The sequence below is a fragment of the Strix aluco genome, chromosome 5, assembly GCF_031877795.1.
Source record: "Strix aluco isolate bStrAlu1 chromosome 5, bStrAlu1.hap1, whole genome shotgun sequence".
In the NCBI taxonomy this organism is placed as follows: domain Eukaryota; kingdom Metazoa; phylum Chordata; class Aves; order Strigiformes; family Strigidae; genus Strix; species Strix aluco.
In genome coordinates, this window is record NC_133935.1 from 8,127,111 (window position 1) to 8,150,973 (window position 23,863).

Sequence of the window (23,863 nt, forward strand, 5' to 3'; positions counted from 1 at the left end):
TTCTTCTATAAAAGTATTTTTTATTAGTAGCGCTACAGTTTGAGCTTGATGTCTCTGAAGAGGGACCTAGAACAAAGAAATCCCTTACAATCTAAATTCCCCACCCCTCATGCGACAGTTTGGTCCAGTAGTAATATTAGGGTCTGGGGTCTTCCCGTTCTTCATTGGGTCCCTTAATTGTCTCTAGGCAAGCCATTTCTTATCTCTAAGGTTGCAGGTTCTGTTAATGAATGTAGCTTCCTTATCTTCTGTCTTGAACCGGCTCTGGGGCCTTCTTTTACTTGAGTAGCTAAAAGTTCAACATGTCTAGGTGAAAGTTCACATCTTGTGGCCTAATGCTTCAGCAAATTTGACCACTAGTGTTAAGCAAGATATGCTAAACGAGTTCTCTATAAGTAAGTAGGATACCAAATAGCACAACAAGAGGAAATGGAATGAAGCTGCATCAAGGAAAGTTCAGCTTAGACATTAAGAAAAGGTTCTTCACTGAGAGGGTGACTGTCACTGGAACAGGCTCCCCAGGGAAGTGGTCATGGCACCAAGCCTGTCAGAGTTCAAGAAGCATCTGGAAAATGCTTTTAATCATATGGTTCAGTTTTAAGTAGTCCTGCAAGGAGCAGGGAGTTGGACTCGATGATCCTTATGGGTCCCTTCCAACTTGAGATATTCTATACTTCTATGATTCTATGAATGGAAGATCCTGAAATGAAAATAAAAATATGACATTTAGATCTTTTAACAATTGCACTTCAGGCTTGCTGTGATTTGAAATGAACATAGCAGGAGAAGTCTATTACTTGTAATAGCCTAGAATATTTCTTTTCCACAGATGCCATATAAAATGGATTTCGCAGATGTTCGATGACCTACTTAGCTATAGATTTCTTTCACCCTGTTTCACTAAAAATAGCATTTGTCAGAAAACTCTAATACACTGAAATCAAAATGCTGCTGAACTTATATTAGTGTTGCTAGGTTTTTTTTGTACACAGTCCTTCCAGGCCAAGGATATGGACCTATTCATTCAAATAGAGTCTCTTGTCTCCAGGGGCACAAACTTTCAGCACCATTGGTGAACACATTCTCTCTTCTCTCTCCTGCCTTTCAGGAGGTCTGGCACAAAACAAAAACAAAGGTTGGATTTTCCCAGGGGACAGACATTCTCTTTTGAACAGCCTTTCTCACTTTGCAGAAACTGTACCCTTCGGACCAGTCAGGGAAGCTGCTGAATCAAATCTGGAAGGGACTTTAATGAAGTATATAGGGCCCAGTGACTGGGAGGGCATGACCACTGCAGATATTGACAGAAAGCAGCTGAGTAGCATCACTTGGTGAACAGAAGCCCATGCTCAGATCCAGATTAGAAAGGAATCTGGTGGAGGATTTCTGGGATGAGACTGGAGTTTCAGCTGATAATCAAGGGATTTCCCACTCAAAGGAGAAAAGCCACACTCAGCCTTTGCTTCGTAATACGATGGAAGAAAATCCACAGTGCTTCTCTCCCAATGGGACAGGATATTTCCCATGATTTTACTGTATTACTTTTTCCAAAAGCATGCTGCAGCACTCTTTAAAATCCAGATAGATATGAACAGCTTCTTTCCTGCTCTTTACAGCTCAGTGAACCCAGATTGCAAATCATTTAGTGTGGTTCCCCCTCTCCCTCAGAGTCTACTAACCTCAAAGATGTTCTTGAACTTCAAATGAATCCTAGTAATCTGTGACTGAAAGTCCATAGTCCAGGAACCATCATCAGCATCTCCTTGGATAAAGGTTTCCCAACAGTAAATATAGTCTGGAGAAATGGAAGCAAAATGACTAACCTGAGTTTATTCAGATACCCGACAAGTTCAGGGAACAAGACTTTTTAACCTCTTCTTTGTGCCTATGACACAGAGACAGCTTGGCTGTGGACAGGCCGGCTGATGGATGTTGTCCACTCCATTTTTGGAACCAATACCATTCTCTCTGGGCAATTTTTTTCCCTCTCTCTTAGCAGAGGGCCCCTTCAGCCAGCCTTATCCTAGCAGCTGCATTTAGTCCCCTAGGACAAGGGAGAAGCACCCTATCCCCCATTCCCACAGGAGCAACAGAAAGAAAGTGTCTCTAAACAAGGGACAATTTTCATACAGGTCTGGTTGCTAAGAGTCCTGTCCCCCTTCTCCTGCAATATCTGAACATCTGGTTTTGGATGTGACACTCAGTCACTGAACAGTGATGGATGTGCCCCCAGAGAAGCTGGGCAGGACACTGGGCACAGAAGCCAGCCCATACCAGATTCACCCATGCACAAAGTTCACGAGTTCACCCTTTCCCACTCCCACAAAGCACGAGAAACCTTGCCTTCCATTTTCATGACAGCAACGGTTACTCCCGCCAGGGTCATAAGGTTCCGCAGACCTTGCCAGTTTCTCTCCTTTTGCACGTAATAAAGCCGTGCTACATATATCTTTATGTTCACATTTGAGTGCTTCTTTAAGAAATACATTATTTTATGGCAGCAGTTCACACAGGGGCTCCAGGACAAGTACCAGGTGATGGAACAGGTGACATAATCATTGGATCCTTTCATCTTAAAGATCTCCTCCAGGAAGTAGGCTTCAGCATGGCATCGGTCATTTTTGACCCAGTGTATCCAAGGCGTGCCGGTCTTACCCCACTGCAGTCTGCATAGTAGGTATGTGTCACGTGGAGCCTGACGGGGGTCAAAATGATACTTTAACACCTTCTTAGATATATACATGCTGAAACAGAAGAGAAAGTTCAAGGAATCACTGGTTACAACTTTTTTTTCAGTAGTTCTCCAGTACACAAAAAAGGCAGAGGTTGGAGGAAATGAGAGGAGAACTGAGAAGGGCAAAACATGAGAGCAATGCAGGGAAAATGGAGAGGTAGGCACCACAGCAGGATAAAGGAACCAAATCCTGAGCCACCTAATCCTCCCTTTGTCTGCAACTGCATGCAGAGCTTTCACTTCCTCATCCCTCCCTATGGCCATCCTCTTCCTCATCAGCGTGAGTATTTTTAAAAGCGTTCTATATCTTTTCATGTGTCAAACATTTTTCCAGGGCTCCTATTAGCCCTTTTCAATGTAGAGAACCATTGCGAATTTTGTAAAAACTAAAAAAAATAAAAGAAAATAAAACCACTGATAAATTAGGAAGCTGAGTATTTGTCTTTATTGGATTCTCTTGCTGTTTGTATTTTCATAAGGATTAGCACAGTCAGCACAATCCCACATGAGGGACGGAAAAAGAAGCACTCTATACAAAAAGATGCAGCTCCCAAGAATGGCATTTTCTGACAGATAGTCCATCTCTTAGATCCAGATCTATTCAGTTCAGAACAGACCGCTAAATATTGTCAATTAAGTAACTCTGCAAAGACTGCCAGTGTTGGTGTGAAAGTATCCTTTAAATCAGTAATTATCCATGACACATAAATAATATATGAAGTCACCATTGGCACTTTGTAGCCTTTGTACAATTGCTTTATAGAGAGATTTATATGAGAATGCACTTCAGATATATATTTTTCCACATTAGAATAATTCAGAATATATCTGGTAGACAACTGGACAGACTCTTAACAGAGGAGCAATAAGCCTGTAGATTGTTTTATAGATTAGCACACACAAGTAACAAAAAACCCCCATTATCTGAACTAAGGACAAATGAAATCTTGCACATCAAGCAATTGTCACATATTCCCTAGCTGCAGGACTCATCACCTACATAAAAAAGCATCTCATTTATCTGAGTCAGTCAGAAGTCTTTGTCTTCTTACCCTGACTCCTTTCTCATCCCAGCCTCCCACACATTAAAATACATATGTACATAAATCAGTTTATAAACCACAGAGTGTATCTCTGTTTATGTTCTCCATGTAAACTCCATGTGTATACAAACCACAGAAACTATGCATGCAAGATTTCTTTATCAGACTTCATATTGAATTTATGTAAATGTAGCAAAAGTAAATGTCACCAAATGTTTAATTCTGGTACAGGAGTAACTTTTTTTTATTATACTTGATTCCTTTAGTACGTCTTTAAAAAAAACAACAGAGAGAGACAAAACTGAAGCACAGGCTTAATTTTTTTCTCATTTGAGGTAGTAAAAGAGATGTAATTTTTCTATTTCTATCATGTTATTTGGAAGTGCCTATTAGCTTAAATTTATTTAAAAGTTGACGATTAGGGAACATACTATATATAAAATAAGTATATAATATGTATAAAATATATATATTCTCTGTGTGTGTGTGTGTATACATATATACAGGGAATATAGCGACAGTGGTTTAAGTTAACCATAGAAAACACATTGAACTCCCAATACTGAAGCACAATCAGTTCATCTAATTCTTACAGAAGGTATCTTTAAGGTTTTGGAAAGCAGCATTACAATAGATTACAGAGATCTGATTTGTTCAAAGGTATCTGTAGTTGCTGCCATCTCATTATAACATACAGGCAAGTTAAAATTTCCAGGTCTTACTTAAACTGGTCTTAAGCACTCTCTTGCATGTGTCTTGACCATAAAATATTGCACTTCGGATAAGCTATTGCGGTGGGTGTCCTGTGCATATTTTCAGGGCCATAAAGCCACTTCTTTAAAACAATCCTGCAATACACTAATCATCAAGATATAGCCACTTTAAAGATGTGTTATGCCAAATGAAATTTATTGTGTAATCAACTTAATGCAATATAAACAAAAGTCTGCATTCTTATAAATATCAGCTACAGATATAACTTGCTATTTTTAAAATAATGAATTAATGTAAATTTAAACAGCTCTAACAGAAGGGTAGACAAAAAATTTAAAAAACATCGTAAAACATTCTCACACTATAGAATATATATAGAATCCCAGCACCCATTCCCTTTTCTCCCCAAACCAGATAAGGAAATACTTAAAATAAGTTGTGAGTTTACAGATAAATTGCCTAAAGCCATGCAATCACTTTAATTTTTTATTTTTATAGCTATCACAAGAGTCCTTGCTGTTCAGCATTGTTATGTCTGGTACACATATACACATGGAGCCTAACTCAAAAAAATGAAGCACTTAATAGCTGTTCCTTGATACAAATATGAGACAAAGAGTCAGCAAATCAAAAAAAAATCCTAAAACATTTTCAGTTTTCTTTCTAAATTTGGTTCATCAGTCTCATGGAGGTGAATTTGTAACCCTTCCAGAATTTAACAAATACACCAACTGTAAAGACTGACTGAGTATTTGAAAGGTGAATTGTACCCAAAAATATTTAGAGGAATTAGAGGAGAAAATGACAGAGAGATGACAGCCAACATAACTGTCTCCTAGGCTTTTTTTCCTTTTTCATTAATATGCAGCTGCTATGTAAATGTGCATTAAACCTTGAAAATGTATTGACTGATTACAAATATCTTTTAAAATGTGTTATTTAGATCTTTTCTATTGTCCCATCATCCATAACTTGAACAGAAATGCAATGAGTTTGTTTTAAAATGCACTAATTTTATGAAAACAGCTCCTAAAAATAATATCTCTTATTAAAACTTTGTGTAATAAACTGGACCATTATAGATATTTAATAATTTTCCTTCCTTCCTCTAACACTTTTTATTAGAAACTATTTAAAATTCTGCTCATTGCAAGATAATAGTAGTGATAATGATAATATCTAGAAATGTACGAGTATAGATGTGTCAAAATTTCTTTAATCCACATTTTTCCTCCATTGTTAATGCTTTGCACAACCAATGCACTTCTTTACTAAACTTTGCATTAAAACTTTTTTTACCCCCTCTATTGGACAGAAAATGTCTGGTCTGACACTTCCTGTTTATTTTGTGGCACAACAGCCGTTTCAAGACCTCGAAACAATCAAGTAGGGAAGAGGCACTTTTGGATTCTCTTGCTGCCCAGCATTGGGGTGAGCCAGCTCCTGCTTTAGCCCTTCCCCAACCCACCCCCATCTTTCATTCCTTTTTATCGGCACCTTTTGTTCCCCGCTGTTTTATGGCTCCCGTGACAGTTTTATGCTGGCAGGAACTTCCCCAACAGGCTCAGACTTCGGAGCAGCCCCTCGCCCGCTGCGGTTACACCGCGGACCAGGGCTCCCACTCAGGTACGTGGGCACCAGTTCTCACCCTCGCCCTTCCCCAAGCAAGGCAGAGACTTTGCACAGACAGAAAGCACCCCCCTGGGGCGACGAAGCGAGGGGTCCCCTTGGGTTGGAGCAATGACAACACAGAGCTGAAGCTGGGGTGGGGTTTTTTTGGGTCAGGAATTTTTTTTACCCTCTCAGCTTTGTCTTGAACATGGCTTCTCCTCTCCCCGTGAACCTTCCTTTGGTGCTGTCCTCCTTTCTGTTTCTGTTCCTGAAGACTGGGCTCGGCGGGCTGATGAGAGAGCACACCCCCAGGCTCTGCTGGCACAGGGTGATGTAAGAGGAAAGGGAAAAAAATGGTTTGACCGCGGTTGCTACCACATAATGACACGTCTTTACAAGCCTGCCCTTAGCAGTGCTCTTTCCTCATGCCTTAGCTGGGGAACGAGGGCTGATACATGTTCCTGGTTAAAAAAGTGATAACTGAACAATCTTTTCGAAGCCTGCTTGTAAGTTTGAAAGGGATGATAATGCTTCATTGGCAGAAAAATTAGATTTATTCTTCTGTGCAGGAAACTCCTCCCAGTAGTGCAGCTGTTCTGTGTGGCACGAAGGCCTTTCCTCCAAAGCACCTGAAGCTTGGTTCTGTGGAAAACACGGTGGTTCGGCTTCACCCATCGTGAGATCTTTCCATGCTGTCAGAGCTTTGTCAAGGACAAAGTGCTCACAAATACCTGTGATGAGACACTTGACTCACAAGGTATCAGCAAAGCTTACTCGCCTTCCCTGCCAAACCCAGAAGGTGGAGAGTTCCCCCTATGGAGGAATAGAGGGGGCTGTATATTGGGAGTCTTGCAGAAGATGTGACGTTTGAGGAGCTGGTGATCTCACACGCTGGGTCTGATCTCTTGGACCTTGTGCTTAGAACTGAGAAGCCCATGTGTTACTAACGTAATCTGTAATTTATACACACAGGTCTGCGCTGTGCCGTGCTGCACAAACCCCCTGGACACAGGACAAACTTCACTGGTGGATTGTAACAGAGGGGCCTGCAGGCAGCTCCCTCCCGGCACCAATGGTCACACCACTGGCCTGGCCCTGCCCTCCAGTGCAGCAGGAAGTTTGAACATCCTTTGGGAACAGAACTGTGTTCTGTTCATATAATAAAAACATATAATAGCTCAGATGACCAAAAAGGGGGTGCTTCCCTTCATGGACAGAATCTGCAGTGTGCTGCAGGGAAACCCATCCGGGGTCTGCCCGACACTGCGAACACGGGGTGCCCAGCGTCTGAAGGGATGCTAGATTTGCTTGCTGTCTGTATTCCTCTTCTTATTCTCTCTTATTAAAACAGCTGTTTTATTAAGCCATTTGTTGCCAGGCCTTTCTTACTGAGATTCAGTAAGCACCATCTGTCTTGTACATAAGTGATCCTGGCCAGGCCACTGCGATGCACACATCTTGGTGCTCATGAGTATGTGGATAAGAGTGCAAGGGGGAGAATCTATTTATTTTGAGATCTGTAAAATAAAATCACATTCCCCTTCCTTAAGGTCTTTTTGAGTTTTGTTATACTAATTTCCTATGGAGACATTTAGGAAAGATAGTAGCTCCCAAGTCCCACAGAGTTATTACCATTCACCTAACCACTAAGCTAGAACACAGTGCAGCTCAGCAACTTTGCCAGCCCCCTTCTGAAAACGCAGCCAAGGCAAAACTAGTGAGAGTGTCGATCCTAGGGTGACACTGAGGAGCAGCTACAATTACCAGTCAGTCGGGAGCTCATATTCTGCTTGCAGGTTAACTGCACCGTGGACACAGGGAGCTCAGCTGGCTCCACGCAGAGTCTGGCTGGGTTCATCAGCTGAGGCACAGCGCTGCCTGATCAGATCTGGAGACATTACAAATACTTTCCCAGGACACCAAGCCTAACCTAACAAGGACCAGATGTGTCTAGAGAGTGCTGCAGAGACTCTGCAGACATATTCCTGAGACTAGGAGCCCAGGGGAGCAGGGGGCAATGACACCCAAGTGACTCCTCACAGACCCATGAAGGGACCAGCTCTGCCTCACGGTGAGCTATGCCACACGCTGCGTGCTGGCAGCACTCTGTGGTCCAGGAGGGCAGGTTACCTCAGGATCAACACTGTTTGGGTGCACAGAGCCCGCTTTGGCCTAGTACAGTGCCAGAGCTATTTGGCACTCCAGGAACTGGCCTGGAGTTTTTTCCATTACCTGGGATATCCCAAAACTGCATGAGTTGACAGTATGAGGATTTCGGTTTCCATTTCTCTTTTTATGGAGTACCTGAAGAAAATTGCTAAGCCCCGTCTCTTCTGAGGGACAAGAAGATTCAGTGATTTCAGGGCTGATGCTGGAGTCAGTGCCAGGTGTTGACACCAGCTTGTCAAACTTTCTTGGCTTGAGTGCTGGCTGCGTCAGAAACAGCCTCTCTCCATGAGGGACAAAGTGAGCACTGTGGGCTGTTGGCTAACCAGTGTGCGCCATGCTAACCTGATGGGCAAGCTCTCTGTGTGGCTTGGAAGGGGATGTAAAGCCAATGACCAATGTGTCCATTTGACATGATTGTTTGTGCATGCATTGTATCTGTGGCAACAGTGCAACTTTCTGAAAGCTGAAAAAGATCACAGATACTACCAGGAAAGGTCTGCTATGAATGCATACATGTGAGGTATTAAATGTGCTACATCTGTCATAAAAAAAGTACAAATGGATGTTTGTGGTGGAAATCCATGGAGCTCAAGGTTGTGATAAACTCACCTACCTTTGACTAAAAACCTTACATCACTAAGGAATGGGCCTTTGGAGGTTTCAGCCTGAGACACAGAACACTTTTAAGATAAGATGGTGACACTCAGCCTGTAATGGACTGAGTGGAGATTTGATGGGAAAGTTTCCTGCAGGATAATGTGCAATGTGCATTTGTTTACATGATCCATTCCAGTGACCCTGCTCTGACAGTAATAAACATCACATGAGATGAAGTCAAGAGCTGGGATGGTGCTTTCCTAAACTGCAGCAGCTCTGTTCCCCAGAATGTGCCTGTCAACAACTTCCTCCAAAGATGTAAGCAGCATGTGACAGGCTGACACTAAGCAATGCCTATATCTCTTCTCCAGAAGCCATTTCCCATTTTATATATTTTTTCTCCTCTAGCTCCACAAACCATATTGCTTGTATCTGTGACCCCTGAAAGCCCTTAGTGGATGGACACACACTCATTGCAATAGCTATAATTTCTTAGGATTAGTAAATTTACCTGTGATTCTCACTCACATACTCCCCATCATGTAACCAACGTTAGTGAATGACACAGGGGTATAAAACTAACACAGTTTGTGATACGAGAACACTTCCTAGGTCAGGTTCTCTTCCAGTCTTCCAGGCTTCATCATCTCCTGTGTACTGCAACAGCAACATTGCATGCTGATTTGGGTTGGCATCTGATCCCCACAGCTTGGGGACAGAGATGCTTTGGCTGTGCTGTAACAGCTTCATATGATATTGTCAAGTCATGGGTTAACCTTCTCTGAGTGAGCTGGCAACAAAAGGCTGGATGTTGAGGGCTTCCAGTTTCCAAACACCCAGGGCTTGACCTGCCTCCTCCTGCTGCTGCAGTGTCCTAGGACTGGATGAAAATGTCATGCTGCCCTGCTGAGATAACATGTTAGCCCTCCCACCACAGCATGGGATGTCTTTACTTAAGGTCATGTCATGGGATGGTGGTTGCCCTCAGAAACAGCCAGTCCCTTCCTGGGAAGCTGCCCAAACATCTGCTCTGTGCAACGGGAGCGCATCCTTGCAATGCACAGCACAAGCCATGCTCAATACCACCTGAAGCACAAGTTTCACAGATGCAGGGCATATGCTGGCACAAAATCACAGCTGGGGGGAGTCAGCAGAGTCCTGTCAGAATGTGGCTGTGGGCCCACACCTGAGCTAGAACAAAGCTGTGGCACCTACCAATGACCAACAGCACTGCCTGGGGCTGGCATTAATGGTCAGGGTCCACCAGGTAATTAATAAGTATTATTAACTACAGGGGCCTGACAGCATTGTAGAGAAAGCAGGTTAGGTAACTAGATTGGTAGACACCCAGTGAAGAGAAGAAGAAAACCGATGACTTTGACTGATGTGTCGACAGTCATTTTGCCTTTTGAGCACTCTGGCCATATTTGTTATTTCAGTGAAAGATTGGATACCACGATGAAAAACATGATGTGAGATCATCAGCAGGTAGGTAACTCAACCATGAATAGAAAACATCTTGCTCTGACAGCTCAGTCATGGAACATATGAGTCATAATGTTTTAGTTCAATTTATCTCATTCAATATGCTGCTCTTTATTACTCAATGAAATAGAAGCCATAACATAACTGCATTTTTTGTGATTCATTTTCCTCTTTTAAAAGCTTGCAGGGTATCAGGGAATATTTTCCATGCACATATTGGATGTTGGACCCCCAACAGATGAGCCTTTCTGTCCCCCACCTCTATTTGGGATCTTGTTAAGGAGCCTTTATCCCAGAGTTGAATAGGACAGGAGAATCTGTACAAACCAGGAGCTGTATAGGAAACAATTGTCACCAAATCCAGTGTATCACAAAACTACAGCGCTCCCCAGCACATCTCTCTGTAGCCTCTTGGATGTTGTTGACCTTTGCTGTCAGGTTCTGAAGTTTTTCCTTACACCTCAGTCCCTCTAGCCTCAGATGTGCATCACAGCCACTCATTTGATGTTATATATTTGTCCAGGCCCCTGGGACAAAGAACAGGGGGGACAGTTCAGAACTCAAAAAATGAGGCAAATAGATACCCCAGAAAAATTACTGATCCCTGTTATTAAGCTTGTTTCTTTGTTTTATAAGGCACATGCTGTTCTAATGATTTTCAAAGAGTTTGAATTGGATGATAACGGGGGCAGACAGTGAAATAGCTTCTGTTTTGAAAGCTGGTGTTTGAAGAAATGAAAAGGGAATGGGAAAAGTCTGTCTGAGCAGTGCAATAGCATAAAGGATTCCCCTCACTCTTTAAAGGAGATTTCTCTCTTCTGCATCATCCATGTGCCATCCGGATGCTTCTCTCCTTACTGCCAAGAGACTGCCCTGAACAGTGACACTGTCCTTTGGTTACTCCATCTCAATTAGCTGGTCAAGGAAATTCTTCCCATAAAGTGAGAACATGAGTCAGACAGAGGCAAAGAAAGCCAGGCTGGGGTACAACACATCTCTGTTCAGCTCCAGTTGTCCATTTGCAAGGCCCTTCCATTACCAGAGGAAGTTCTTGGAGGTATTTTTGGTAACAGAAGCCAGTCCATCCTCAGCACTACGCAGCGTCCTTCATGCCACCCCAGAGGCAGCAGGCCTCTACCTACATATCCATGGCACGAGGGATGACCAGCAAAGCTGAGTGGACACGAGCAGGATTGGCCCCTGTTATTGCCTGTAGGATAGCCTGCACTAAGCATGGCCAGCGGGGAATCTGTCTCTACGTGCTGGGGCCATCACTGCTCCTATCCCCAGCCTGCAAATGCCCCATCTCACACGTACAACCCTGCACCAGCACAAATAGCTCTGGGGAAACCCTGACTGCCCTGTGGTTCAACCCTAATGTCTGCAGGCTTCTTTTCAGACACAAACACACGCACATCGCAGAGGCAGTGTAGCTAAGGCAGTGGAATTTGTCTCTGATCTCTGTCCCCACGTCAGCCCGTGTGTCCACCTCCTCTCTTGAATCTGTGTATCTTCAGAAGAAAAATTCAAGCTGCAGCAGTGGGTAGTGAATGAGTAAAAGGAGAGATGGGGACCAAGGTTCTCTAAGGGCATGGTAGCTGTGCCCTTAGGGGGTGGTAGGGCCAAGGGTTTTGGCAAAAGCAAGGGAAAAAATACCAATTCAGGTGAAATCTACTGCAAGACAGGGAATGAGGAAAACTTCATTTTCTTCTCTCTGCCCCCAGTTTGTCCTATGTCTTTAGTCTTAGAAAGATACAATATGAGCCAGGACAGCTTTATCTTGACTTCAAGTAACAGACTGTGTCTATACTAGGATTTTGTAGTCATGCCTAAAGAAGGAGCAGGGTGAGCTGTGAAATGGGCTCAAGTCCAAATCCCAAAACAACAAAGTTGCTTTATTGGGCTTGCATCATATCTTTGCAGATGGTTTCAAGCAGGATAGCTCCACTTACTACAGCACAAATTGTTCATAGGGCTGCAGCAGAACTATCCCTGGCTGTTTGTTATTGCTTTCTGCTGTCAGTTACCACCCTTGCAGTTCTGTTATTGGGAAGGCCAGGATGAACGGTCTCCTCCGTAGATTTTTTAATGTTTAATTCTAATCTGGTCAGATCTGCAAGACGTAGTAAGAGAGCATGGAGAGCAGCTCTGCAAAGGAACAGACGTATTTTGGCCGAAAATAACCAGGCAGGCAAGCAAGCCAAAATGGAAAGCCACAGTGTGATATGAAACAAGGTATCACAAACTTGGGAAATTCCATTTTCCCAGAAATACCTTTCCTGACTGACTTCAGCCAAGCTTGAAGACAGCTGGCCAGAAATCAGCAGTTCTGTTTCCTGAAAAGCATCACCCTGATGAGATGTTTTTATTCTGACTCACACACAAACAGGGTCCCTCCTTTCCTTCCCTCCCAGTCTCACTGACTTCTCACTCACATTCTGTGTTGTCCTCTGAAACAGCTGATAGCCTGTGGCATGCAGCTGGGATGCCACAGAGCCAGGTTTAAAAAGGGGTATGGACTTGAGTCTCACCTGGGAGTGGCTACCCAATTAATCTCCTTCTTTTCAGCCTGGAGAACCCTTCCCCCCACCAAAAAACCAACTAACCAAACAAACAAAAATTTGAAACCCAGAACTTTCCACAGAATCCTTCTGGTTCTGTCCAAGCAACCTTTCCCTATGAAAGCCAAACAATCCCGACCAGCTCAGCTCTATTCCTGCTTGTGTCCCAAGAGAGAAACCAACTCAAATGGCTGCAGAAACAGACTGTCCTTAATTGAGGAGAATAAAAGCTACGACTAAACACATATGGACAGGATTTATGTATTGACAGCTTCATCCTCAGAAGGCTGAGGCTTTTCTTAAACATAGTATTGGACTCTGCTGCTGTAGCAAGTACAGCTCCCACTCTTTCTCCTGCTGTCCCCCACCCTTACTGTCTGTTGCTGCTACTGGGGCAGGATGGCACAGCTCCCTGAAGTGAGTCTCTGAGTTTTAAAGGAGGGGTGAGCACCGTCAAAGCCAAAGGGCCTGCCCAGCTGGTTAGTGTCCGTGGCACACTGAAAATAGTATGGATATTCAACATGATAGCGTGGGAAAGGCAACCTGCCCTCAACAGTGAATGGCCACGAACTCTTAAACCTCACTGTGCTACAGCCACACAACCTTTGCTTTGTTGGTGCTAATAGATACTCTTATCTCCTCCAGTCTGGGACCCTGTCATCCTCACCATCAGGCAGGAAAGGAGTGCCTGTGAGGCTGTGCAGCAGCACACTAGATAAGTGGATAGGGCTTTCTTCTAAGAGACAACATATTTTGAAACAAAAAAAGACCATCTGCACACATGCAAACATTAAAACAGCTGGAAGTTGGAGATTAAAAAAACTATTGTTACTTTGGCTCCTCTGAGCATGAAAAGAAGCCTGATGCAATCTGACTGTGATTTAGGAGGCAGTTGAAAAACAGATGGAGCTGCCAGGTTGCTATCATCCCCTGGTTTGCTTGGAGAGACTGTCATCATGCCAGAGAGGCTGTCACGGCAGCATGGTTGGTGGACAGTTCTCAACACTGATGTCCTTGACAGTGCCCTCAGTGGTGCCAATACTATGAATGCTGAGAGCACCTAACTATCCCCACAATAGAAATGGACAATAATGAAGGAGGATCATAAAACAACAAGAGAATTCTCCCTCTCTATGAAAAAAATATTTTTTAAAAAAAGCATTAATTAAAAGAAAACAGAAAGGGGCAAAGCAAAGGTCTGGTCTACACTGGTATGGTGACTGCATTGTTGTAGCTGATGGCAGCTACTGTTGCAGTCGTATCGGTACAAGCAACAGGTGCATCAAAATCAACTCTACCAGCAGCTATGTTGTCTTCAAATGAAGTTTGCTTTGGTTACTGGCCAGAGACCGCTGCATGTCACAGAGAAGTAAGGAATCAGAACTAGGAGATACAGAGTCATGAAGCAAAAAAAATATAGGCAGATGAGAATTTAAAACGGCAGGCCATCTGGAGAACAAAATGAACAGGAAGAAAAATGCATCAGAAAAATAAAAGCAAGTAAGAGAGAGAACAAGAATAAGCAGAAAAACCTGAGGGGAGATCAGAGATGGGCCAGGCACAGGAGGGTCCCCTGGAATGCCACATTTCCATCCTGTCTGTGCAAGGGGAAGAAAATGCTGGATACCCCATGCAATGAGGCTCATTCATCCCATGCACAGAGAATACAGACCAGAAGAGCATGACAGGTGGTGGAGGGGAAGGAAATCCTTCTCCTAGCTCAGCTGAGCCTTTAATCTCTGCCAGCCTGGTTTCTGACATAAGCCCCAGCCTGCCAGGAACTGCTAGCAATAACATCATCCTAACGCAGGGGCAGTTCAGCCTCATTACATAGAGCCTGACATACCCTTGCAGTTTATAACCTACAGATTAAGATCTTCAGAACCCATTTTAGCTGAAGGGTTTATTTGCACAGAAAACTTCCACCAGGTGTAGCTTTTATCATACAGGTATCTGTCGAGTGGGAACTCTAGTGCATGAGTCACTTACCTGAAGCACAGGTAGCAAAAACAGCACCCACGGAAAATTTGAATGGCCTGCAGCAAAGCCAGGAGCTGGCAACTGTGTCATGCTGAAAGAAACCCAGGAGTAGTGAGTCTCAACTGCCACTGAGAACAGAACAGCTGAGTCAGCACCTCTGCAAGACTTCTAGTGGCACGTTCAGTCTTTGCTTTGCAAAAAGACAGTTGCAGTCTGGCATGTCACCTAGAAAGGATGCTAGTCCCCCTCTCTGTGCAAACAAGCAAAGATGTGCATTTTGCACCAATTAAGCGAGGCCCAGCTTGCAGCCAGTTAAGTTCATGCCAATGCAAATACCAGTTTATAGAGGTTGTGTCTGGGACTTGCTGCCAGCAACAGAAATCATGTCCAAAACACAGGTGCAGGTGAGTGCTGTGAGCCCGGAGAAGTCAAGCAGGGGAAAAGCAGAAAGGCACAAGAACAGTTGTACACAGGGGGAAGCTATGTTTTCAAGCTTTTATTTTGGATGCAAAAAGAGTAAATAGAATTTCATGGATTTATGTGCTGTCACAGCTGATATCGCTCCATATCTTATTCAGGTTCACAACTCTCTCTGGATGTCTTGTGAAGGTACCCGAAATTGTCCTGAAGGAATAGACTTCAGAAGCCAATCCTGTTATAAATGAATAGGCAAAACAAGAGGAAAATAGAGGAAAAAAGCTCATGCCACTAAATTCCCCAAGATTTTCCTCATGTGATAGCAGTAGACAATGCTATGAGAGAAAATGCACAGCATTCCCCCTTCCAACCAGAGGGACTTCTTCATCTGGATGATGTTTCCCCGTTTGTTGGGTCCCTCAGCTGCAGCTCAGCTCTTGTTTGGAGGCCTGGAAACAGTTGTTTGTGTGGGGGAAGATAGGCCCGAGTTTGTAAAAGACCTCTGTATTCAAACCTGTCTCACCCTATGTATGGAGCAGCCATTGTGCAGATCTGCATCAGTGGTGCCTTGTTGAGGTGTTCATACCAAGCTGGTGACCAGGAGGAATTTCTCAGTCTCTGAGGCAGGGAGAAGTTTTCCTTCATGAAGCTGCCAGCTGGAGATCTCCTGGAGGCTGTCACTGAGAGATGGGAAGAAGGGAGGCAGGAAAGTGCTCCCTGGGTATCTCAGCCCTGTGTCTCAAAAGGCCCTGGGGCAGCCAGGACGAGCCCACTGTTGCTCTCTGCACCCACTCCCACCCGGTACCACCTTGACCTGCCCAGGAAGGGGTAACCTACCCCATCCCAGCTCAATGCCTCTGTCTTACCCCATCCTGCTCCCCCCACGGGAGACCTCCAGCTCCCAGCCCCCTCACTGGTTTTGCTTCCAGCCCACCCCACTTGCCATCTATTCAGCGAGGACGAGGGTGACAGCGACGGCACTACAGAGGCCCTCACCACCTTGGAGGCTCTGGGGGTGCCGGGGCAGCCTGGCGGGTCGACATCCCCCTCTCCGTTATCCGAAAAGTGGATTCGTGCCCAGTGTGCAATAAACTAATCTCAACATGCTCAGGGGAGATATTGTATTTATTCAGGCCTGGGTGCTTGGTGGACTTTTCCACAAATCAAACACACCAACAGCTGGTTTTCCTGCTGCTTTTATACACAAGAATCAGAGGTTAGTACTTTTCTGAACACGCCTATTAGATACTGATTGGTTAGTGATTAACATACAATTATAATATGGTTTACATAATGTTTCTACTACTACGCATGCTTAGGGGAAGGACCTTAACCTGGGCAGGGGTCTCTGACCTGTGGGTGTGTTTTGAGTAGTTCACTTTCAGGACACTCAAAAGTTAGTTTCCTTGCCAAGTTAATTAATTGAATAGTCAGTTTGCCAGGATGTCAAATAACTCATCCTCAACACAATCCCGGACAGTCTCTTGATGGTCCAGGATGTTCTGCTTATTCTCTAGGGTTTGGAGATCAAAGTCTATCCTTTATGAATTTCTTATCGCTAATCAAGGTCATCTTGACCACGCTTCAAAGTCTCACTCGACCCAGCTTCAAAACCTCGTAATTGTCGCCATATGTGCGGGAATTATAGCCACTAGCGCAATTTTTAACCATGGCTACTAGCAAAGGCGAAGTCTACCCTATCACACCCCGCTGCCCGCCGGGTCTCCGCCTTGGGGGGAGCAGAAGAAGGGGGCCGAGGTCCGGAGCCTCCCCCTCCGCTCCCGCGGCTGGCTGCTGCCCCTCGGTGGCCGCGGAGGGTGAAGCAGGGGAGAGAGAACCGGGGGGACCCCCCCATGTCCCGGCCCCCCGAGTTCAGCCTCCCCGTGACCTGTCCCAGAAATCTGCCGTCCCGGGCCGGAGGATGCTTTGGCTTCCCAGAAGCGACCTGTCTGTAAAGTGCTGGTCTTGGGGGGACCTTCCTGAAAGGACATGGTAGAGAGGTTGGTGCTGGTCTCTTCTCACAGGTGATTAGTGACAGAACAAGAGGGAATGGCTTTAAACTGCAACAGGGGAGGTTCACACTGGACATTAGGGAAAAATTTTTCACAGAAAGAGTGGTCAGAGAGTGGAATAGGCTGCCCAGGGAGGGGGTGGAGTCACCATCCCTGGGTGTGTTTACGGGTCATTTAGATGAGCTGTTGGGGGATGTGGTGTAGGGGAGAACTTTGTAGAGTAGGGCTGATGGTTGGACTCGATGATCCCAAGGGTCTTTTCCAACCTGAATGATTCTGTGATTCTCCACCTGTTCCCCATCCCTGTGTCCCAGAACCTGCTCTCCCTCACTTTCGGGCCACAGTCACCATGTTGGGGTGGGCTCCCAGTCGTGGGGCTGGTCTGCGGACAGAGTTGCACCTTCTTCTTTTCAGGTGTGAGATGGAGCTGACTGCATACAGCAGAACCCCCTAAGGAGCAGCTTACTCGGGTCGATGCAGTTATTTAGACTAACGTTAAGTGACTCACTCTTTGCCTCCCTTGGAGGTTTGAAGGGATTCGGGCGCAGCAGTGCCCCTCTCCCAGGGAAGGCCGGGCTGCCCCTCTCCCTGGGTCGCAGCGCACAAGGCAGGAGCACCCAAGGGAAGGGCCACAGCTCCCTGCAGTTCTGTTTTGGGATAGGGAGCAGCCAGCTTCCACACTGCCCTCCTGGCAGGGGGCATCCATCCCAGCAACCCAGCTAAGGTCTGTGGGAGAAGCTGTCTTAAGAGGTATGTGACAAACCCAAACAGCCTCCTGCCCCACTCTGCATGGTGCCTATGGCTGGGGCACAGAAATAGCAGTGTCACAGCCTGTATACTCTTTCCCTAATTACAAACAGCAATCTGGGCAGGAGGTGTAGCCAGCATGTGATCTGCAGGCCGGATCTCAGCCCAAGAATGCAAGGTGTCAAAGGCACGTGAACCACCTGGTGCTTGCTCCAAGCCTGGCAGGACAGCAGGTCCCCACAAAGCCTTGTGCCTCAGTTTCCTGGCATGTGGGGAAAACAAACTCCATCACTAGCCATAACCAAGCCACGGAGTTAAGTGTTGGCTTGGAGATGTACCCTAGAACAGCGGTCCCTGTGGTAAGGTCAGGTCTTTCCCTGATACGAAAAGCTGCTTGGAGCTGAGTCTGCTGATGAACATGGGTTTGTGATGGACCTAGCACAGCGGGATTGTAGAGATCCTTCAGTCAGCCTGGACATTTACTGTATTCTAAGTAGACCACTTCCTAAAATACTGGATCAGACCAGCTGGCCAGTTATCCCTCTGACAACTCCTACAAAGAGGAACTCCCCAGGCCTCCCAACATCAGTTAGCAGTGTTGGCAGCCTCCAAAGTGAATCGACTATAGCACAAGGACAGGGCTGGGGAGTGTTTCCCCCCACTTCCAATGACCTGCTTTTCTCTGTACCTGACCCATGTTTTCTAACTGAAACTGCCCTCTACTTATCAAACTGCCCAGCGCACGGTCTCCTCGATGTACCCAGTGGCCTCAGACCAGCATATAGAGATTCCTTTAAGGCTCTGAAGCCAGCAGCTGGCATCTACTGGTGTCAGCAGTTCCACTTTACTGGTACAGGGAAGCTCTTTAACCCTCTGAAAATCTAGTCTAAGCAGGAGGCAGAGCAGTCTCTGGGGTCACAGCAAAGCTGTGCTACAACATACCCCAATCTCACCACTTTGCTTTCCAAGTAAAAGGTGCACTTCTCCAACATACACCTCAAATACAAACAGCTGCAAGCATGTTATGAACAAGCCCTAAACCAAGCCAGCTAACCCAAAGTGAAATCCTCCACAACACGTGCATCCTGCGGAGAGGATGAGAAAGAGACAAAGAACCACATGTGGCAGATCTGAGTCAGGGCACCAAATACTCCGCCGGAAAATGCTCAGACACCATAACGATGAAGGCAATCTAGGAACCTAGACGGAATAGACTGGTTTTCTGTTCTCTTTTTCTCTTTCCTCCCCTCTACTTAATGTGGCCCACCTTTTTCTCACTGTGTTTAATTTCATTTATTTGTCCAGGAATGCACGTATCGCCACGTTTAAATAAAGGGTCTTTAAATATGCACTCAAGTACACTCTTACAAGCACAGAAAAATTTCAATCCTCAGTGCCACCCAGGCCGATGTGAAACTGTCTTTGACTGTCGTGGGACCAGAATGCATCCCTGCTGAGGAATTCTCCCAGTTACACAGAGGGAACAGAAATCAGCACCCAGCCCACTGGACTAATTCCCTCTCTTTTGGCCTTAACTTCAGGAGATTGAAACCAGATGTTCATGTGTTTTACCATAGGGGAGGTTTTAAAGCTAGGAAGAGGATGTTACGTAGAACAGCCTGATTCTGAGCATTTTCTTCTCCTCCTGTTTCCTGGTGCTATAGCAGATTGCTGTTAAGCAGGCTGCCAGCAGCCCTTGGCACTTCCATGACTGCATCATTCAGCACTGCGTGGGGCAGGTCCGGGTGCCCCAGGTGGCTCTCTCAAGCCCCTGGAATGTCAGTACATGAAGGACACACGCAGGCGTTGAAACTCATGATGGTGTACACCTATTTTCTGGGGATCAAATCACAGAAGAGGAGTGCAACAGGGGCTGGCCTTCACCACTGAGCTGTGCTGGGGAACACGCTCTGGCTGCAGGGCCATGCTGCTGCCTTGTCCCCGTACTGGGTGCAGCTGGTGGACAGATCAGAGATCAGACCTCCAGCTGGGGCCAGCACATGGCTTCGCAGAGCAGATGGGTACTGACAGAAACCGAAATCCTCCGCGGTTTGTGTCAACGTGCTGTCTGTGACCTGCAGTGGCTGAGGAGAGATGAACTACGTCCAGCTTGACCATTTCTGTCGCAGAGGTGGGGAAGTCTGGTGGGTGCAGTAAGTGAAGAGAGACAGCAGAGGGGTTACCGTGTCAGAGGGCCCTGCTCGATCACGAGTCAACACCTGCATCTTTGCACCAAAGCCATGCAACACTGCAAGGTTACTTTGCATCTGCAGGCACTTTGACACTATTATTAGGCTGTTTACAACTAGAGTAAAGCAACTTAGTCGTGAGTGGCGTTAAGAGAAGGTGTTCTCAGGCCTGTCTTAGCCCCAGAGTTTGCATGGAGGACACAACTGGGGTTAGACCAGGAATTTTTAGCAAGATGTTGTTCCCAACACAGTCATGGCTGCTCCTCCTCCTTCATGACTAAGCTGTGTTGGGGAAGAATTTTTATTTTGACACAGCAGAGTCTGGGGGTCTGGAGTTCTTTCACTGTGTGATTCTGTGGCTTTTTCTCACCTTGCAGACTGGGAAGAGATGCAGTTAATACAGACTCTTTTGGGTTTTAATTTGCTGCCCCAAGAGATGTGCTTTTGCAGACTAATATGAGCTGGTTCTCCATAGACAATCTAAAGAAGATGAAGTACAGATAATTTTTACCTTCATGCCACTAGCTGATATCAATACTGTATTCCCTTCCCCAGCTTCCACCCTTCACTGGGTTCAATTCCTATACAATGATACCCAGTTAAAAAAGCTACAGCCTCTCACTGTTTTTCTTTGTCTCTTTTTCTTTCTGTCTCAGCCAAGTCGGCCATCTAAATATTGTTAGACAAAAGCAGGTAAATCTTTTTCTTCCGTCAGTCCCAGGCAACATCCCCTTGCAGATCCCATTCCACAGCCCTGGGCTTCACCGGCCCCACCATTCAGATGTAGAGCAGGTGCCAGCCAGGGAGCCTCAAACTCTAACACTTGCTAATCGCTCATGAATGCATGTGCAAGAGTCGGTCTTGGAGAAAAGGAGAGGGTGTATAGGTGGGGGTAAGGGCCAGGCAGTGTGGGGATCCCTGTCTCAACCCCTGACAGAGTTGAAAAATGAGCACCCTTTTCCCTAATCCCAGCCTTCCCCGTAATTAGACACTCTCCTCACAGGTGATCTGATTCTGTGGGGGACTTTCTGCGCCTTAAAAAATCCAGATGGCACAGAATGGGCACAGTAACCTGCCTGAAAACTATGTGCTAATTTGGAAGCTGCTGGTTAGTGGGATGTATTAGCAGCATTTGCAGACTGTGTGCCCACTTATGACCTGCACAAATGTAATTACAGCCATCCACTTGGCACATAATCCTAATTAGTTCTGTTCTGATATGCGTTATCAATGGTGAAATACATGGGATCAGCCTCAGATGAGAAACGTGGAAGAAAGCAGGTGCCACAACACACAGTGAACTCGAGAAAGCCTTCAACACACATGGAATCGAGCTACAAACCGAAGGTTCTGGCAGCGCTGGATTTTGCAGAGACTTTTCCCACTGCGTGAGTTGTAGGAAGCTGTCCCCATCGGAATGGGGAAGGCGAGCAAAGAAGCCTCGGGGAAAAAAAGAGTTTCTGTTTCATAAGCGGTGTGCGTTTGGGGAACAAAAGGCAAACTGCCTGATACAAAGCAAACTGTCGGAGGAGAGTGTGGGAGGTACGCAGAGAAACACAGGACTTGCTATTCCCCCCTGGTGATGGACACGGCAGAAAACATCTGAACACAGCTACCTCCGTGCCGTTTGCTTTTAATAAGAGGACGGCTAACGGAGCCTGTAGGAACCACAATATGGCTAAAGGGAATAAGGAAAAATTCGAGCAGAGAGGACGCTTGGAAGGTTTTTGCCCAATAGGCACGATCTCTCCGTGTTCCCCAGGATTTTGCACAACCCTGGCTCCAAGCCGTGCTGCTCCCAAGTCTTCCCTTGGGGAGACTATTCCATATTCCAGCTGATGGGCACTGGTAGGGGATGCTTCCTGGGATGAGTGCTTACAGCTATAGCACTCCAGCATCATGTGAGTGGCACGCACGGATGAAAGGTTGGTAAAGAAAGAACAGACCCATCAAACCCGAGAAATTTGGGTTGGGTCACTCCCACCTGTGTTTTTTGCCACAGCTTTCCTGCCTTTTCAGGGAGTCTCTTGGTTATGTGCCATGGCTCTTCGGTCCCTGTCTGCCTCTCCGCTTCTAACAAAGGGCCACATCACCCAGTAATTCTCAGGTGATTGAGAGACTGGGGTGTTAATGGGAGGGAGGAGCTCTGGCCTTTCCTCGACCTGCTCCCCTAAAGAGTCAAGAGAAAGGAAAACTGTATTTTAATATGAATGAGGGTCTAATTTTTGTTATTCTTTCTTGACCCCCTTCCTTCCACAAACATGGCATCTTGGGTCCAGACTGTGAGCTGTGACGGCGCTGCAGGGGACAGGCTGTCTGGAGCCAAGTGCTGGGCGAAAAAATAACTTTTTTTTTTTTTTAATTCCTACCTGCCTTCCCTGACAGAGGATGATGGCTCCCAGGGAAACCTCTGACGGTCAGTGGGGCTCAGTCCATGGTTCTCTGTTCACTAATACCAAGCCTGTACCCTGCCGCCTTGCTGAGCCCCATGCACATAAGCAGAGTGACACAGCGACACTCAGTGACACTTCACAGTATTCACCAAAACACAGACGACCCAGGTTTGAGCCGGCTACGGGAGGGCAGGAGAGCACTTCAATCTACATAAAAATTGAGAAAACCTCCAGCGGTGTAACTTTAACCTGCTGATTAAAGAGTTTAGCAGTGCTCTTATTGTGCCTCAAACAGGGTTCGTTACCTGGTGTGCAAACGCCAATCTCACCCACAGAGCCGAGATACCAGTTTATTCCATATTTGCACAAAGAGGGGTGCTAGGTAGTAATTCCACAAAGCTAGCACACCACACAAAAGAACTGCAAAATATTTATACACTCCAAACTACATGATTACGTATTTACTACGATGATTATTGGTTAGTTATGTATCACTTCTATCCCTCACTGGTTAGTAACACGCTCACTTCGATCTAAAGTTACAATGAGTTTTTAATTTTCTGTGCACACTTAGAGGGTGAGGGTCTTTATTTGAGTAGGGGTCTTCGAAACAGTGTGTGATTTTTACTATTACAATGAGGGTAGTTCTTCCAAAGGACACTCTAATCTCCAGTTAAACTAATTTACATACAACTATTTTAACAAGCTTCCATGCACCAGGATGTTTCTCTTCTTCAAGGACAGTAGCTCCTGATTAGAAGTTCCTTACTAATGATTTGCGGAAAAACAGACTCTACAACTCGAATAGAGTAGTATAAGTAAATAAGTAAATATATAAGTAAATACTATGCTTACTATAAGTAAATAAGTCTTAAAACAAGTAATCATTTCTCTGTATCACTAATTATTGTTGACAGTATGAAGAACACTCTGAGGTAGGAACCCATAGCATTGCTGACCCAGTGCTATGGGCTGCAGAGCTGGATTTACAGCATAAGCTAGCTGCTGCTTCCCCAGCTCCAGTCTATGTAAACTGGTGTGTTCACATCACTTCAGCACAAGGCTGAACTCCAGCCCTCTGAAGGTAGTGACCCTCCTGACACTCCTGTGGGATCCCTTGCAGGGGGAACTTGCTGAATGAAAATATCTTCCAGGCATGGCCCTGTCTTACCTGTGCTTAGGCCAAGAGGCCAAGACTGCTTTTAGACCTG

The 23,863-nt window shown here is 45.6% G+C and overlaps 1 protein-coding gene across 1 annotated transcript; it reads right to left on the minus strand.

Moving 5' to 3' along the window:
* On the minus strand, window positions 1-7,960 carry LOC141924011 (uncharacterized). The gene is made up of 7 exons (XM_074825818.1): window positions 7,867-7,960; window positions 7,102-7,251; window positions 6,589-6,833; window positions 6,290-6,417; window positions 2,344-2,744; window positions 1,680-1,795; window positions 1-700 (listed from the first exon to the last, which is right to left on the minus strand). The coding sequence occupies exons 1-7, from the start codon at window positions 7,958-7,960 to the stop codon at window positions 677-679; spliced, it is 1,158 nt and encodes a 385-aa protein (XP_074681919.1). The 3' UTR covers window positions 1-676.
* Window positions 7,961-23,863: the final 15,903 nt, after the last annotated feature.